The following is an 18,567-nucleotide window of genomic DNA, read 5'->3' as shown; positions in this document are numbered from 1 at the left end:
AATGCCGTACTCTGGTATTGCTAGACCCTTTACTTTCACACTTGTAGATTAAAAACAACAACAACAACAACAACAACAACACATTGCATTGTTCTTTTTAAAAACCCAGAGAAGAATGAGAATTTACCAGTGCTCCTGTACTTACACCATGATCTGGTTTCTTCAGGTCCATATAAATGAAATGTGAGTTCTTGCCCCCGATAGGCAAATTGGTTTTACATAGCCCCAAATCTGGTCCCCAGCCTGAACTATCATGTACTCAGATCAGCCATCGCAAGTAGGAGTGCCATCACCCACCAAGTCACCAAGCACAGAGACCCAGGATGATGACTGAGCACAGGGGCATCCACACGATAATAACGCAACTCCAAGTATACATCATACTTAACTTGGTCAGAAAAATACCACGTTCAGATATGAAGGAAAATAAATGTCATTAGTTGTATTAATCAGCACAAAAACAGTACTTAGAGTACGTGCTTTACGACCCCCCTGGGATCAGATTCTTGTTACGTACATGAGGGACGACCGCTCTTGAGGACCAGACATCTCATTACCATTGTCTTCCTGGTTTCCAGTAGGAAGGGACCAAGACTGGGCTTAGGAGGGACAGGAAAACACTTGTGGATATGTTTTTTTCTATGACGCCTATGATTCTATACCGAATAGATGTGGAATTCAATTCTGGCCCTCGCCTTGCCAGTGCTAAGGTGAATAATCAATGGATAGACCTGTAAAAATACTGTTTCAGTGTATCAGTAGAGATCATAAATTAGAATTAGTTGTATTACTATGAATCTCATTCACACTAATTCTAAAGCAGCAACTTAAATTCCCTCTTTGGGAATTTTGACAGATTCTGACGTGGGATGCTGCTTTGAGCTGGTGGAGAGTAGAGTAGACGACGTTAAGGCGATCTTGGGTGGCCTTATTGGCCAAAGGGTGTGGCCCAAGTCTCGATTTGTTACCCATTGCCAGAGTGAAGCCTCCAGACTCCTGCACGCTCGTTTCCACCCAGGAATAGTGGTGGACATTCCACTGCAGGGACAGGCTAAGCCACCCCGGCATTTCCACTAACGGAGGTGCACCATGCGTGGGGAGAGGGACACCGAAGCAGAGTTAGTGATCGTCACCTGCGTACGGAGAGCTTCCTTCGGATGCATCCTGTATGCTGCGGCTAAGGACCACCCCAAATCTTTTCCTACTCAAAATATTCTAAATTAGCTCCGTGTGAGATTATCGTCACAGCCCTGGTGCGTTGACCGTTATGAAATAATGATTTTGCCCAGCATTGTCAAAGTCGGGTCAAATTAATCAGAATTCAATGCAAGAAGAATAAAGTTGATTTGGGAACTTGAAAACAGTCAGGAATGGAGCGCCACACCCTTGAAAAGGCTATTCCACCCCCCACCCCCACCCCAACCCTCCCTCCTCTGGCTTTCTTGAATTTCAAAGGAGTTTGAAGAACTCAAGCCACCTGGCCATTGGGTGTGTGTGATACCTTCTACTCCGAGTCTGGTCTTTCTTGAGATCATCTTTCTGAAGCCAGCAATCCCTGAGGTCCTAACAGAGAGAATATAAGTAAAATTGATGGAGGACAGGAGGGCACTGAGTGCTTTTCTGTGTGTGAGGTTTCTGCCCTCCCCTCATTTATGCGAAGTTGCAATCACAGACAAGCCTTTTCATTTTTATTATCTCTTGGATCCATTTACCTTCTTCAGTTCTTCTAAAACAAAGGAAAAGTTTAGTGAGTAAAGTTGAAACAACCCCTGAAGTTTTCTGTGTACCTTCTGTACAGTTTGGCTGGTGAGTGTTTCAATGAGACGTGCTCACTCCTAACCTCTCCACGGTCTATTGTTGTCTTTAGAAGAGGAGACGACAGAGCTAGGGATGACATCTGTGAGACCGGGACCAAGACTTGGGCATGTCACGTTGCTCAGGGATAATGAGATTAGGGGTTGTACCCATTGCCCGTGATTTATGTTCCCTTTACTTACTTATAGTCCATGAGAACCTTAGAGTATTGTAATCATGTGTTATTTCCAACTGCAGGAAAAGCTTTGAAAATACTAAGGTACCCTTTAAACAGATTGGAAACCAATGAAAATGCAAATTTCATCCACTTTCTCTATGAAACGCTGGTGATTTTGTGTCTTAGAGATCTTGTGGAGTCGTCAAAATTCACTTCTGGGTATTGGATCTCTTCCTATACATTCACTCTTTTTCAATTTGAATTTTGAACCAAGGGGTTCTTTCACCGATGGAGCTTTTGTTATTTTCACCGATCCCCTGGAAAGTTTCGTGTCAGTGGAGTGTTTGCCCTGGTGGTGTTATTGTCGCAAGTTTTTCCATGTGAAAAGGACGGAAAGACTCTTTCCTCCGCCCACGAAGGTTAAACTCACTGGGCAAAATTCACACCCTCAGTTAATGGAGTCACTGCTGTGATTTCTGTGCTGTCTGTCAAAGCCTTAATGAATTCAGATAGACATTTCATAAAGTTAGGAAACAATGAACGGCCTCCCCGGCTCTGGGTGCGTTTTCCCATGGTCCAATTATTTCATGCTAAAGGGACACCCAAAACTCCTCTTCAGTGAGAGTTGCTTTTAGAATCATTCAAGATCATAATTGGTCCCAGACGTTGATTCATTTTTGACTTGAGTCAGGAGGGTTTATCCTCCTCTCCTCTCCTCTCCCCAAGAGAAGTTAACAACTATGTTTTATACCATGTGTTGTTTTTTTTTTTCCTAATTGTTTCTCCTTCACCGGCAGAGGGATGGTGTGACAGTTCTAGGTGTGGTTTTTCTGTTTGTGAACACCCACATTGTGTGTGACATGTGATCTGTCTACACATCAACGAGGTATTTGTGGCACTGTTTGTGGGGCGACGGGGTTGATGGAAAGGGTTGCAAGAAGGGTCTCGTGTAGACCGCTCTTCCAAGAAAGTTGCCGCCCTGTGCCTGTGTGGCTCATGGAAGGTAACGCTGTCCCTGTGCATCTTTCTGATGGCTGTACTCCAGGGGCAACAGAGACGGCTCGGGGAGAGCAGCCGGGAGTCGACAGAGCAGCTCCGAGAATGAGCTCAAGTGGTCGGACCACCACAGGCCCTGGAGCAGCACAGACTCTGATGGCTCCAACCGCAATCTCAAGCCCGCCATGGCCAAGACGGCAAGTTTTGGGGGCATCACGGTGCTGACCAGGGGCGACAGCACATCCAGTACCAGGAGCCCCGGGAAGTTGTCCAAAGCAGGTAGTTAGTACTGAATGGGTTTGTGTCCTGTGCTGTTTCCCAGATTCTCCCCAACCCATACGGCCATCATTCCCTCTGGCTTCCAGTTAATTAATTGCAATTAATGGGTAGTGATTGCTGGCATGGCCGGGAAGTCAGAAGGTGCCGTTGCAATGCCAGTAGCGTCTCTCGCCCGCTGTGTGCCAAGGCCAGATGACTTGCTGAACCTCTCTCAGAGGTTGTGTACATGGTTTGCAAAGAATCTTTGATCGGTGTTGGAGGCAGAACCCTGATCTCTTGAATAGAATCGGTTTCTCTCTTACTGTAGCAGTTTGCAGGTGTTTGCAGTTGGACCCAGCTCCAAAGTGCATGGTTCTACAGGTGAGAAGGTGTATGACGCCCATCTCCTTAATGGCCCCCCGGGTCCATTTTAAAACCTCTTGACGTCAGTGACCCCACGTCATTTCACCTTTCACACTGTGACATGTAAGCTGTTACAGAATTTTACCGTAACGACCCCCCCCCCAGCAAACCACCGTACGTTTAAATTCAATTATTTCTATAAAAATGGTTCCCAAGGCACCTGTATATGAACACGAGGAAGCCATTTTTTTTAAATTTAATGCTATGATTCGTTTCTTAAAACCTCACATTGCAAGGTGATTATAACATGGATAGTTGTGGTCCCTGCTTTGGCACGTTGTTAGTGTCATCGTTGGGCAAGTTATTTGACCTATTTGGGTCTCAGTTTCTCCATCCAAGACATGGGAATAATTGTGGTACCTATTATAATAATTATATAATATTATAATTATTAATTATTGCAATTAATTATAATTGCAAGCTCATGGCAAAGGCTGTTCACTCAAAAAAAGAGTTCACGTACGCATAGCAATTAGAATACCTGGCAAGTTATATGCCCTCCACAAACACCAGTCCGTGTTTATTTTTATTATTGCCACTTAATGCCTCCATTCCTGCTTTGCAAATAAGGAGACTGAGACTCAGAGAGGCTTGGAGTTCTTTTTTTTTTTTTTTTTCTTCTCCTGTTTTTTTTTTTTTTTTTTCTTCTAAGTGCACAGTGATCTTTGGAGGTAGGTGGTTCAAGTTGCATGGACAGACTTTGGGAGGCGGGCAATGATGAGAACCATTACCTGGAAACAACTTTAAAGTGATGCAAGCATTAATCGCCAGGGGTTCATAGGGGTCCAAAAACTACCCATCATGGTCTGTCATTCCCAGCTCCTCTGGCTCCCAAGGATCCCTCGCCGTTGTTTTCACATGATTTCCAAATGTTCTCCATCAAAATACCTCTTAGAATCCCAGGAAGCTGACAGGCAACCATTTTTACCAGCTCTCCACGAACTGATGTGTGGTTTTAGTATGCAGCGTTTCGGTTTGGCTTCGATGTTGCCTCCGAGGGTTCGGAGCTAGGGTGGGGGTGGAGAGCTGCGGTTCAGCGACACGTCCCGGGCGTCAGGACATACTGGGGGTGCGATCACAGACCTGGGGTTGCAGGGCAGGGAGCGGGGCGGGGAACGGCCAACACCAACCGGAGGTCAGGCGTGGGTTGTCCTGATTGTGAACGCTTTCCTAACGGCTTTTCACACTCACGCTAGGGGGCGCTCTCTGCGAAATCCAGGCTCCTGCTAATGGTTTCCCCTAATGATGATGTTGAAAATGTCCTAAGAAATTATCTCGTGTTCTCCGCTACGGGCAGAAAATTAATAGCATTTGTTGACAGCCGCTACCGTATCTGTGTACATACCTCTTGCTCCTTGGAAGGATACAGGTGGCTCACACCGCCTTCTGTCTTCTGTCATCTCACCAATCGGTGAATTCTTGCTTTCTTACTCTAATTGCTCTCATCTCCCACTATTGCAGCAACTGAAGTCAAGAAAACCCACTGTGGTGCACTTGAGCCCTTGCACACGAAGAAAGGTTAAATCGTTTTAAATCTCCTTAAAATGCAGAAACCAAGGACCTTAAATGGTGCACTTAAAAATTCCAGCACACCGAAAGGGCTCTTAAGATTTTTAAATTAATCGTCATTCTCTATGCACCAACCCCCCAATCACTTCCAGAGAAAAGCTCTTTGGAAACATTTAAAACACTTCGAGAATGCTAAAATGCCATGTTCTTTGAAGAATGATTAGAAATTGTAAGTGCTTCAGACATTTTTTTTTTTTCCTTTTAATCTAAGTGTCTCCTTTTGAAAGCTTGTCAAGGTGCAGCAACGGAAGGCAAAAAAGAAAAAAAAAATTAAAGGCGATCAAGATAGAATGTCAAAACAAACTTACAATTTCCCAAGATGGTTTTATGAAGCAAAGCTGTCAGTTTTGCTGTCACGGATCCTCAGAACAGCACAAGTTTTCCATTTTTTTGCCTCATTACTCACAGTGGAATTGCAAACTTTTTTTTGACCTTTCAGAAACCAAGCCTGGAGTTATGACATTTAAGTTACTCTTCTCCAGCTCTAATTACATAGGTTCGAGCTTTAAATAGATAATAATGAGACCTTCTCCGGGTGGGAACCTGTTTTCCTACAGTTTGGAAGGAGCTTATTGCTGAAGTCTGAACGCACAGAAAGCCACCTGCTCTGAAGGCCTGGGCTGTCTTTCCCCTAAGGCATCCCCGCCACTGAGCTTAGAGGTGGTCGCCTGCCGGAGGCCCAGCGCCCAGCTCGGGAGGTAGAGGATGGCATCCTGTCATCACCTCCTCCTGGTGGAGGGGACTGGAAAGATGCTCCTTTCCTAACCTCAGCTGCTTCTTGGTCGCAGCGACGTGGCTGGGAAGTGATGATGTCTCTTTCTTTCCACCCTGGCCACGCGATAGACACGGTCTTACCGTCTTCCTCTCTCCATTTCCGGAGCAGGGGTTCTCGGCTTCAGCTGCCCCAGAATCTCCTGGAGGATTTGTGAAAGCACAGATTGCCTGTTTTCAAACCAGGCTTTGGGAACACCAGCTCTGGAGACATAAGAGACCCTCGTATTTTGTGTTAGTGATTTTACATGGTGTGCCATTTGGTTTTCTGGAGGCAAAGGTTCTGGAGCGTTTTTAGAGCCGACTTGAGGCACTTCCTCTTTCTATCACTTCCTCTTCCGTATGTTTATTTTCATTACGACCCTAATGCATCCAGGATGTTCTCTTTCTCCTTGTCATCTCAGAAGCTTTGGGTCACTCTACTGAATTCTGACCCCTGAATCTGGAAAGATTTTCCTGAGTTGTTGATTCAGAGAAAAAGACTTATGGCTCAGGCTCCATATAAAGGAGAAATTTCATCAGACGAGATAAACAGGCAAGGAATGTTCTATTCATAACTGTTGCTATTGGGGTCAAGACTATTGTGCCAGGGGAGAAAGACTGAAATTAACCATGCACCAATGAATTGCAGGGGAAGTTTTTTTTTTTTAAGTTTATTTATTTATTTTGAGAGAGAGCATGCGTGGTGGAGGGGCAGAGAGAGAGGGAGAGAATCTCCAGCAGGCTTCGAGCTGTTATTGCAGAGCCCGATGTGGGGCTCGATCCCACGGACCGTGAGATCATGACCTGAGCCAAAATCGAGGAGGATGCTTAACCGACTGAGCCACCCAGGCACCCCAGTTGTTTTTTTTTTTTTTTAAGTATGCTTCATGCCCAGCACTGAGCCCAACATGGGGCTTGAACTCACGACTCTTGAGTTCAAGACCTGAGCTAAGATCAAGAGTTGGATGCCTAACCAACTGAGCCACCCAGGCACCCCTGCAGGGGGGGTTAAGTGCTGGAGGAAGGCGCTAGATAAGCACCAGGGAAGACCAAACAAGGTGGTTGGTGAATTTGACTAAGCCATCTTTGCTAATTGGTGCTTATCAAAGTCAGTCTTCTTTCTACCCTCCCACAGAAGCTGGCAGACAAGGGCACCACTTGTCTTGATTATTACATTTCAAAGGGATGGCCCCGAAATCCTCCTGAAAGACGTGCCTGGCTTGTAAAACTGGTAAGAGGCTTGCGGAAGAGTTACACCTGAAAGGGGCAGACACCCTCAAATAAATGAGAGGTAGGGGGACTGTCCTCCAGAAGAAACCAGTCTGAAGTTTGGTCAAGCTAAGGGGAACTTCAAGGCCATCATCATCACAGCGACTCACCATTTCGTCCAGTGGCTTATATTTTACAGAAGAGGATACTGAGGTCTAAAGAAGTGGTCAGTGCACAAAGAAAACACAGCTACTCTGTGGCATAACTAGAACTAAAACTCAGGATGCTTCCTGGGGAACAAGTGCTCCCTTAAGCGAAGGGAGTCTGTTCATTCTTCCCTTCTGCCCGGTCAGTTTTCCATTTTGCTTTGCCTCCTCATCTATCATACAGTCCCCACCCCCCACCCCACCACCACTTTGCTCTTTTCCTTTCTATCTTTTTAAAGTTTATTTATTTATTTTGAGAGAGAGGGAGAGAGAACACAAGTGGGGTAGGGGCACACAGAGAGAGAGAGAGAGAGAGAGAGAGAGAGAGAGAGAGAATCCCAATGAGCTGACTTGGGGCTCAAACCCATGAGCTGTGAGATCATGACCGGAGCTGAAACCAAGAGTTGGATGCGTCACCAACTGAGTCACCCAGGTGCCCCTCCTGTCTGTCATTTGAGCCTTCACCAGAGTCCCCCATTCGTCCCCCTGATGCTTTGTCACCATACCTTCTGCCAGCTGCCCCTTGGGGTCCAGCTTCAACTTCTGAGCATCTCACTGGGGGCAACATTGGCTTTCTGTGCAGCGTCTCCTAGTACTTGGCACAGGCCTGGTCAGGGCCCTGGCCCCACCTGTATGTCGCTCAAGTGACCCCGGGCGTGGGGCGTGGTCCATGGGACCTCATTGCCTGGGTTTGAACCCAGAGTCTGCCACGCAAGAAGTATGCTTGGGAAATTGACTTAACATCTCTGAGGATTGATTCTCATCTTCAAAATGAGGTCGCTGTGAAACGAGATTGGATAACTCACACAGAGCGATTAGCACAGTGCTTGTCACGCAGATATACTGGTTAAATATTTGCACGGTTATCATGTCAGTCCCTGAGCAAAGGAGACCGGACACACTTCAACTCTCAGCACGCAAAGTCGTAAAGTTCTCAAATATCAATTTCATTTTTTTAACCAGCCTTTGAACGCGTCTCATCCTGTGCCCTTTATCACCATGACTGGCGTGCATTCCAGATCAAGAACTTCGGGAATGCTGGCTACGCGTAGAACGTAGATTGTTCTAGATTGTTCTACGTGTAGAACGTAGATTGTGCTTGGATGGTTACGGGCTCTTAAAAGCTGGATGCAAGGCAGCAGCAAGGCCAGTTACGAACCCTGGCTGCGTCGTGGCTGCTGAACCACCCCCCTAAGGAGGGATCGCGGTCTCCATCTTTGCAAGTGTTGAGAGTTTAAGCTAAGTTGCTTTCCTTCCTATCCCTCTAACCTGTGGAATCCGATTCTTCACATCATCTTTGCATCGCCTTCTCATTGTTCCTGATGAAGGCGTTGCTCTTCTCCAGCTGACGGAGGGACACGGTATTGCACACTGGGGTTTCCAGGTGTTTGCGCATACTTAGTGCTCCATAAACGTCACTGTCCTTCTCCACAACTATGTCCTCCTTCTCCAAGCTCTCTCCGATGGCCCCTCTTCTCTGCAATGACATGCCGTATCCCTACCACTTGTTTTTAAAGGTCTCCAGTTGAACTCACGGGCACATTTTAGCGTCTTGAAAACAATGTTAGCGCTTCCTTAATATGTCCCCTTTAATGACACAGAAGAGTGCATATGAACGACATAAGCTGACAGTCGTGGGCTCATAATTTGAAAATCTTCTCATACTCCGTTCTTGCCACCTATGGTACCATCCAAATCATCTGTTAGAATTCACTGATCCAGAAATGTTGCTTGGTGCCTTTTCTCTCCGATGCTCCGGTTAATATTCCATGCCCAGAACAGCCATGGTCAAGGGTGGCCAGAACTGCTCAGCTCTGGTCGTGGTGAAGGGCAGGTAGTGCCTAATGGATGTGGGGTATAGCAGGTGTCTCTTTGTCCACGGTGCAGGGAGAGGGAGGTCGTTGGGTTCGATGCCACCTTGGAATCCAGTTACCTACAGTGTGCAAATTACAGAGTCCACAAACCTCCTATTAATGGGATTTCTGTGAACATGTGAAATGTGCATCTTAAGCACCCTCCGTTGGCATGATCTAGTTTCCTCTACTCACATCTGAGGGGAAGAGATTATTCCTAGCCACGCCCTTTCAAAATGCAGCTTTTGGGGCATGTTGGAGAACCAGTACCTTAGAGACAGGCCCAGGATCAGCACATTCTAGGACTGACTCCTTCTTAGACCGCCGTCTCTTTCATATCCACCTGGCGTTTTCTTCTCCTGACTCCAGTAGGACGGGCTTCTGGCTTTAATTACGCAGGGTGATGGGTGTCTCCAGGCGCTGAGTCCCCAGCTTTAGGGTACCATTTACCAATATACCACCCTAGGGGCATGTGGGCAGCTGAAAGACAGTGCCCATTCCCAAGAAGTGGACATACCTGAAAAATACGTAGCAAACATCTCAATAAAATGTGAGCCCCAAATGTTGGAGGGACATATTTGTCGGCGCTCCGGTCCCGCGGCAGGCACCTCACATTCTTTAAGGATGGATTATGTAAACTAAGCCTTTGGAGCCTGAGCCCTCCGTGTTGGATGATTTCCTGATCCATTTCTCTGTGGCAGGCTCTGAGTCTAACAGCAGCACGGGCTCCTCCGGGTCGCTGCCCCGCACCCACGCACCTCTGCAGAGCGCGCCCCTGGCCCCAAGCGTGTCCACCGGCTCTCCTGGCTGCGTGCCCTATCCCGAGAACGGAGGAGGGGGCCAGGCCGCCCCTAGCACCAGCTACATCCTCCTTCCACTCGAGGCTGCGACAGGCATCCCGCCCGGAAGCATCCTGCTCAACCCGCATACAGGTTAGTTCCTTCCCTCTGCGACGGCCGGGGCTCAAGGTCAGAGTTCTGTGCATGTGTTTGAGCTTATAAATTCGTCAGCAAGTTTCTTGATTTAGGAAGAACGGATCTATAGCTGTCACCTCTGTCTCTGTACCGATACCAATATTTTTGTGTAGTTATCAATCTAGATTCTTCCCAGAAATATCCACTTGTCTCTCTGTCCTCTTGCCTTGACTGTGGTGTGTTTCATGTATTCCTGGGAGCTAAGATCAGAAACCGTGAAGTGGATGAGCTGGGAAAGACTAATTAAAATGCTGTGTTTTGTGGACTAAATCCCGGGCCAGTCTGTTTTTTTGTCATAAGTGTTCTTGCATCCGAGATATTTCACGAACTTGAGACATCGGTTGGGACACGTAGCAGATTCTTACCTATAGACGTTGCTTTCTGGCCTTAGAACTTCACCCATTTCCTGCTGAGGAATAAGGAATAGCACATAGGACAGAGGGAGAAAATTCTTGCATATTTTAGGGATTTTTAGGACTAGACTGGTTTTGGCGAGGTTCGGAAAATTGTTAACTTCGTGAGTACGCTTCTTCCAATGATGAGTGGTTCTTTCTTTTCGAAGTGGTCTTAACTGACCACTTAATTTCCACACTGATTCCAAAGGACCCAGATCATTGAGGAAATAGGCTAATAAGCATCTGCCCTCATGTGGGAAACTTCTCAAACAGGGGCAATTATGGCCATGCCTCCAAGGCCATTTGGCAATATCCGCAGACATTCTGATGATCTTGGCCAACGGAGGAGGGGGCTGCTACCGACATCCAAGAAGGTAGAGGCCAGGGGGGCCGCTAAGCACCCTACAGGGCATAGAGCGGCCCCATCTAGCAGAGAATGATCCAGCCCAAAATGTCAGTAGTGCTGTGGTTGGAAACCCTGGGTTAGAAGGCTTCACATTGGCTGGTCACTTCTTTAGAAGCCTTTATAGGTAACTGGAAAAACATTGCATCGTCTCAAAGTATGTCTGAGGTTTGGTTTAGATGATTCCAGTGTGTGTCCTTGATTCACGACACTTGAAAATGCAAAAGTGAATGAGAACCTCATAAAAGGGATCTGACTCAATCTTCTCACATAGATAGCACTCCTAGTAATTAGGAAATGCAGAGAAACATGAGAACGATAGTAAAATAGTTACTTGAATAATTGCCACATTTTCATGAAAACATATGGCACATTCTCAAGGCACGGTGTTTGAGACGTTTTGAAAATGCCATAAGCTTGAGGGAAAAGAAGGCATAATCATTTTATTGAAAACCATTTGAAAGCTTTCGGAATAGATACTTCTAAGGAGAATATTAGATTGCTTTTAGTTTATTTGGATCATTGTAAGCACTAAAAGCAAATTAAAAGAAAACCAGGATTATATTCATTTCTCTGGGCACTGATCGAAGTATGGTCTGACTCTGTTGGCTTAAATCCCTTCACTTTTAATTGAGACGGAGGGCTTGCAGACAAGAACACACAGAAGCATTAGTTTTGAGTCATTTGTTTTAAGCAGGATTGCTGTGCCTTGTTTGTTTTAAGCAAAAAAGCTCAACAGAATTATTTTTTAGGGTGTAATGAAGAAATATTACTTGTGATGATATAATGGTCGAGCTGTGTTTTGTGTATATCATCCTGTATAATCTTGCTTCTAGAAAAAGAAATAAAGTGCTTTCTGGGGCCAGCTTCCAATTCTGATTCCTTGGATCCAGTCATTTAGAGCTGTCGCCAAAATATCTCCTTTGAAAAAGGATCTTAAGTGAGGAAAAGGATCTAATAACACCGTTAAACAGTTTCTCCATAAACACGTCCCTGACCCGACAGGTACTAGACATTAAAATATCCCCAAGACCAGGAAGAAAATGTGTTAATATCTCGTATACCATGGTTGGGTGATGGGATGTAAGGTGTATCTTTATGTGCGGTGTGTATATGGGTGCACGTCTGTCTGTCTGTCTCCCCCCCGTCTATTCGGTCTCATGTGACCTACAACTGAAACCGGAAATTTGCCTCCTGGGGGCTGGAACTCCTCTTTCCGTGTCATTGCTGTGGACCCCTGAAGTCCACACCTCTCGCCCTTCCCTAAATACCCTTCTGCCGAATACATGGTAGAAATTCTTTGGTACTAGCAACCAACAGCATGTGACTACTTTGCTACTTGCATGGATAGTCCTTGGATTCATTGCCTCGTCACCAGTACATTTATAAGTTCCTTACGGGAAAGGGCCATCCTTGGCCACTTTTTTTTTTTTTTACATCACTAGAGTAGATAACAAAGTAGGCAGTGTGCTTACGCACAGATGCTCAATAATTGCGTCGTGTCGAAATAATGTCCCATGATATACCCATGATGCACTGATGTGGATAGTAGGACAGGTCTTTTTTTTAATTTGAGAATGTGGCTCTTGGATAAAACGAAGATAGCTGGATTTTGCAGATTTTTAAAAAATGTTTGTATTTATTGGGGCAGTGAGCGAGGGAGAGAGAACCCCATGCTGTCAGCACACCGCTGGACGGGGCCGGGGGGCGGGGGGGGGGGCTCGAAACCAAGAACCATGAGATCCCGACCTGAGCCGACATCAAGAGTTGGGCGCTTAACCGACTGAGCCACCCTGGTGCCCCAAAGTACGTCTTTAATTTTTTTGGAAGTTTGAGGCTAGTTGCCACATAACGCTGCATTAGTTTACGCGGTGATGTGATTCAGCTGCCCCATGTGTTATGCTCTGCTCGCCACAAGCGTTGGCCACCATGCGTCCTCATCCGGCACCATTACAGCATCGTTGACCGCATTCTCTAGGCGGCGCCTTTCTTCCCCATGATTCTTTCATTCCAAGGCCGGGAGCCTGTACCTCCCACGTCCCCTCACCCGTTTTGCCCATCTCCTCTTCCCCCCTCCCTCTGGCCGCCACCGGTTTCGCTCTCTGTGCTGATAGGTCTGACTCCGCTTTTTGTTGACCTGTTTAAAGTCATCTGTCTTCGGCAGGCGTAAGACGAGCAATAGTGGTGAGACACTCAGGTGCCTGCCAAGTCACTCCTAACAAACGAAACAGGACGAATCTTCCCGTGTCAGCACCGCTGACCGGGCTCATCCCAAGTACCGTGTATTTGGCAGCCCAATAGCAAAGCCACCCACACTCCTTTTGGAGAGGTTGAGCGGAAAGCTCATCTTTGTCCGGCCGCTTTCTTTCAGTTCAGAGCTACCCGGAGATGCCAACGGGCATTAACATCCCCCAAGCACGCGTTAATGCCCTCGGATGGTGTTTTGCCATTTTGCTTTGCTTTCATCTCGTGCAAATGCACACGCATGTGAGGTGCGGGCCTGCCATTGGCTGGGACTTCGCTGTGAGCAGCCTTTTAGGGCTCATGGCTTTCCAGTGCCCCTGATGGGCTCCCATAACACCATACTTCGTGTTTCTCACAGGACTTCTGGCACCTGTTTATCCGAATTGCTTCCACCTCCTTCTGAAATGCACCGAGACGTTTTAGTCTGCCGTCTGTAAATGTATCTTTGCAACATCTGAGTTAACCCTCGCCCGTCCATAACCAGCAGCATCTCTGTAATTGGATCCGCCACCTTCTAAGGACTAGGAAAGGAAACTTTTTTTTTTTTTTATGCCCTCTCCATCTCTTTGAATAAAAACCCTCCTGCCAAGTACATGGCAGAAATGTGCTTGTGTTAGAAACTAAGAGCGTTGGATTACTTGGCTTCGAGTGCGAATTGCCCTTGGGTTCCTTTCCTCATTACCAGCGTATTTATAAGCTCTTTGTGGGGAGGTATGAGACTCAAGTTTTTGTGTTTGTTTTTGTCTGGCGTCCCTGGAATGGATAACCTGGTCCGAGTTCTCGTGCAGGTGCTCAATAATTTTATACGAATAAGATAGCATCTCCTGCACATTATTCATGATGACGTGGGGAGTAGAGAACTTTTCCACCTAAGGGGCACACAGCTGGGCGGGGGCGCTCGAAACCAAGAACCAAGAACCAAGAACCTTTGTAGTTGAGGGCAATGAGCGCTCGGCCCTGGCCCAGCTCCCGGCACCCCGGCTTACCTCTGCCCCCTGCACCCTTTACCTGTGCCAGTGCACCTGCCAGGGCCTGCCGGGTATGCTTCAGCAGTTTCTGACATGAAAATCTCTTCTAAGCTGGCTAGTCCTAGGGCCAACTAGTCTTTCTGGCCCCTTTGGTCCTCAGCAGCTGTCATTCAAACTAATTGCCTGTATTCAGCTGTAATTGCATCTGAATTGGCAGGAAAGGCAGAATCTAGGGAGGCGACTGTTGCCTGACTTGAAAACCAACAGTCACCTGTCCTAGCTCTCTCGGGAAATTGTTTTTGTTCTCTTCCTGGCATACATCTTGCCGGTTTCCTTTCCTCACTTCTTTCCACCCCTCCTTAGTGAGCCTAATAGCTGCCTTTTATGCTGTCTTCTCTTCTAGAAGAGCCTGCTACCTCTCTCTACCCCAGGGATCTCTTAGTACTCTTCATATGCAATTATTTGGAGGCATTTCTTTTGTCCGGTTCATAGCACATTAATACTATTTCACACAGAGGATCTAAAATGTATCAAAAAGGACATCTGAATAATTTGCAGTTATGTTTTTCACCCTCATTATGGTCCGTTTTTCATGCTACCTTACTTCTCACTGGGGTAAATTGGAAGTTGTAGAAAACATAGTAAAGATTGTTTTCTTTTTACTTTCCATCTGTGTGTGTGTGTGTGTGTGTGTGTGTGCATAGAATGAGACTTATTTGTTTTTTCTCTTTTTTAGAGAGGGAGGGTAGGGGTAGAGAGAGGGAAAGAGAGAGAGAATCGGGCTCAGCGTGGAAACATGGAGACCGACACAGGGCTTGATCCTGTGATCCTGGGATCACGACCTGAGCTGAAATAAAAAGTCAGATGCTTAACCGACTGAGCCACCCAGGTGCCCCAGAATGAGACTGAGTTTGAAATGACTTCTGATGAAGTTATTGTGAACATTTTTTTCAACACTAGGTCTCTAAAATTTTCCTCTCATCTTTTTACAATTCCAAAAAGGGGAGGGGGCTAAGAATTCGAACACTAAATAGGCTGATAGATTTTTGGAAATTGAACATTTTTTTTCATTCTTCCCCCAATTGCTGCTTTCGGGGAGGAAAAATGGGTTGCAGATTGTAAGACAAGAAGGAAGTTATTTCTGAAAAAAAGAAAATAGGACTTAAAACAATGAAATGGAGCTAAAATTAAATGGCAGTGATAGGAAAACAGGTACCCAGGAAGAACATTAATATTTTAAATACCTCTAAATTGAGTCATTGTTCTGTGACTCTAATTCTGGCACATTTGCTTTTCCATCACAGCACATGGTGAATGGTTATGAAACTGTTGTCAGAACTTTTCTGGCGGGTACGTTCATGAATATGCAGCGTGGAAAGGCCATGTCTCTCTCTCTCTCTCTCTCTCTCTCTCTCTCTCTCTCTCTCTCTCTCTCACACACACACACGCACACACACACACACACACACACACACCAGTATATCTGGGCTGAAATTGTGGGCTAGTGATGGGGACCACTAATCTCCCCTTCCAGTTCCCTGCCGGGCTGAAATCAAGTCTTTGGCTCCACCTACGACCCCAGCTTCTGCCTTCCAGCCCTACTCCAGAATATTTTCTCGCTGTAATTCATAAAATGCACACACCAGGCGTGTGGCCTTGGTAGGTGTTTGAGTATAGGAACACCTGTGTGAACACTGCCAAGAAGGAGACGCAGAACACGTCTAGTCTCCTGGCGGGCTCCCTCCTGCCCCCATTAGAGGTCCCACCATTCACGCTCCCATTACCGTTAAGTGTTGTCTGACCTTGAATGTATTCGAAATGCAGTTGTGTATTTCCATAGTTGCTACCCTTCGGGGCCTGGTTTCTTTTACTTACCTTACATTAGCTAATTAGCTCCCATTTTATAACAGTCTGTTCTTGTTGAATACCGCGCACTGGGTTTGTTTTGTTTGTTTGTTTGTTTTGGGTTTTTTTTTTCACTAGAATTCAGCTTCTGTATGTTCACCCTCTGACCTGTTCTACTTTGTTGCTAACTTTCCTCACACCACTGATGACCTTTGGTCGTTTTTCATATATATTGTTAATGAAAAAGGCTGCCTTCGTCAGCTGTCACAAGCTGCCTGCACTGGACAAGAGTGCTCTTGGGGGCCCCACTTACCAGAACCACGTAGGGGGAGGCTTGAGACGCTGTGCTTGTGAAACTGCTTCTGACATCTCAAATGCGAAGCCGGGTGTTCTGATTCTTCTCGGTCTTTATCTGCCAGTCCTGAGCGTGATCCCACCTTGAAACACAGCCCCCACCCCTCCTGCCTTCTCACGCATTAAGGAATTTTCAGGCACTATTGGACGTTTTTCATCGTATCTCACTGTAGCCTGGACAAGTAAACGGGGATAATCCACTCAAGTTATTTGGTGCAATGGGAAGACTTTGGAGTCATTCTGACCGGGGCCGTTTCCTGGCCCTCACTTCCTGAATGAGTTGCATGGTCCATCTGAGCCCTAGTTTGTTTGCGTCTAAAGTGGAATGAGATCACGTGAGCTCACTGGAGTTGCTGAGCTCGTGTGTGAGCCTGTCCCTGTGCCTGCCACACTGGCACCTGATTGGTTCTCTCGTCCACCTTCCTTTTCCTCCTCTTCTGTCTGCTGCTTTTTCCCCGCCTCCCCTCTTCCGTCCTCCTTCCCTGTAACCTTTCCAGTGGGCCCCTGTTGCCTCTTCTGCGACCTGGGGAGATGACACTTTCCTTCCTGCCAGAGTCCGGCTGAGGGTCCCGCGCCCCTATTTTGTCAACCATAAAACCCTCCTCAAACAGTTGTAATAATCATAGTGCGCCACGCCGTTATTTCCAAGGGCAAAATCACGTGCATTCGCTCCGCTGTTACGCGATGATGCTGTGATGCTCTTGTTACGCGTCACCTTTCGAGCCTAAGCCCCTGCATTGTCCGTGTTGCTTCTGTTCAGAGAAGTGAGTCTGTGGCTGGCGTGTGCCCTCGTGTGTACGTACCCGTAGAACTGATCACGGTTCTGAGTTGGCGGCAGGGTGAGGGGAAGCGAAACACGTGTGACCCAGTGTAGCTGGAGCTGGGTCAACGGAAGGCAGCCTTGTCTCTCAGCGTGTGCCTCTCAGTGTGTGCGTCTGCACCCAGATGCGCTTAGCGTTAGCAAATCTCCCTGAAGGCAGTGGATTTATTTGTTGCTTCTCAAATTGCTCCGGGCTTAACTCAGTTAGCTAGCTTAACCGGATAGGTCGTCAACAGGGAAGTCTTCACGCCCGTGAAGGTTCTGGTGTCCTGGATGTCCACTGCCCTGCCCCTTTACCTTACGTTCCTTTTGGGGTCTCTTCTCACACGGCTTTTCCTGCTAAAGGACTGTCTGAGGAGCTCATCTGAACCAAACGGTGATTCCGTTGCAGGCCAGCCCTTTGTGAATCCCGACGGAACCCCTGCCATATACAACCCCCCCAGCAGCCAGCAGCCCCTGCGAGGCACCATGATGGGGCAGTCCCAGCAGCCGCCACAGCAGCAGCCCTCTCCTCAGCCACAGCAGCAGGTGCAGCCACCCCAGCCACACTTGGCGGGCCCACTGGTCACTCAGGTAGGAGCTGGCGGGAAGGCGGGGAGGGGGAGTGTTCCAGGACAAAGGTGCACAGTCCTCAGAGCAGCAAGCGGTGCCTCGGGAAGAGGGGATATTTGCCACTGGGCTCACCTCCAGCCACTGGTAAACAAAACCAGCCTAGAGCCCTTGACGGCCCGTTGACAAGATTTCATCTGGATCCTTCAGTTTCGATAGACGTGAACGCCCCAGCCAGTGATCTGCTTAGCGAGCACACTGCCAAGTTCTTTCTTAGGTCTGGATGCTGTTTTTTCTGCATCAAGGAGCCCGTCCTGGAGGCTGAACTCATAACTTCAACCAGGCCTTTGTGTCGCCTGGCTCATTCATTCCCAACACAGGCCGCGGGCTCATGGCCGCAAAGGGATCGTACTGAACACTTTATCAATGGCAAGAACAGAAATCAGTTCATTCGGGGGTAGCCCGGCTGTTCGTTGAGAGATGTGGAGGAGTCCTCCTTTCGGAGGGCACCACGTGGAAGTGTCCACAGAAAACTGTAGCGTCCCAAGTAGGTTTCCAGAGTGAACCTCGTTTGTATTTTTCTGAAAACCCTTACTTTTTAGTCCTTGGGCAGTATTGTTAGACCCATTAGAGTCAGCTAACCACAGCGACATGAAATATATTTCAGTAACTTCTTTTATTTTCATATTCTTAACGTTTATATTTGGGGGAGAGAGGGAGAGAGAGAGAGAGAGAGTGGGGGAGGAGCAGAGAGAGAGGGAGACACAGAATCCGAA

The 18,567-nt window shown here is 47.2% G+C and overlaps 1 protein-coding gene across 15 annotated transcripts in view; it reads left to right on the top strand.

Annotated features, from left to right (window-relative positions):
- The window catches only part of ARPP21 (cAMP regulated phosphoprotein 21), a 114,964-nt gene that overhangs the window by 37,726 nt on the left and 58,671 nt on the right, over positions 1-18,567 (top strand). For 9 of the 15 annotated variants that reach the window (XM_060638195.2, XM_060638193.2, XM_060638191.2 and 6 more), the window contains 3 exons: positions 3,018-3,250; positions 9,941-10,171; positions 17,634-17,815. In XM_060638195.2, coding sequence (XP_060494178.1) covers positions 3,018-3,250; positions 9,941-10,171; positions 17,634-17,815 — 646 coding nt within the window. The remainder of the gene's footprint in view (positions 1-3,017; positions 3,251-9,940; positions 10,172-17,633; positions 17,816-18,567) is intronic. The other 6 variants (XM_060638194.2, XM_060638192.2, XM_060638190.2 and 3 more) reach the window with 1 other exon arrangement.

The sequence above is a fragment of the Panthera onca genome, chromosome C2 (genome assembly GCF_046562875.1).
Source record: "Panthera onca isolate mPanOnc1 chromosome C2, mPanOnc1 haplotype 2, whole genome shotgun sequence".
Taxonomy (NCBI): Eukaryota; Metazoa; Chordata; class Mammalia; order Carnivora; family Felidae; genus Panthera; species Panthera onca.
Note: the sequence above shows the minus strand (reverse complement) of the source record. Positions and strands in the feature narration are given on the sequence as shown.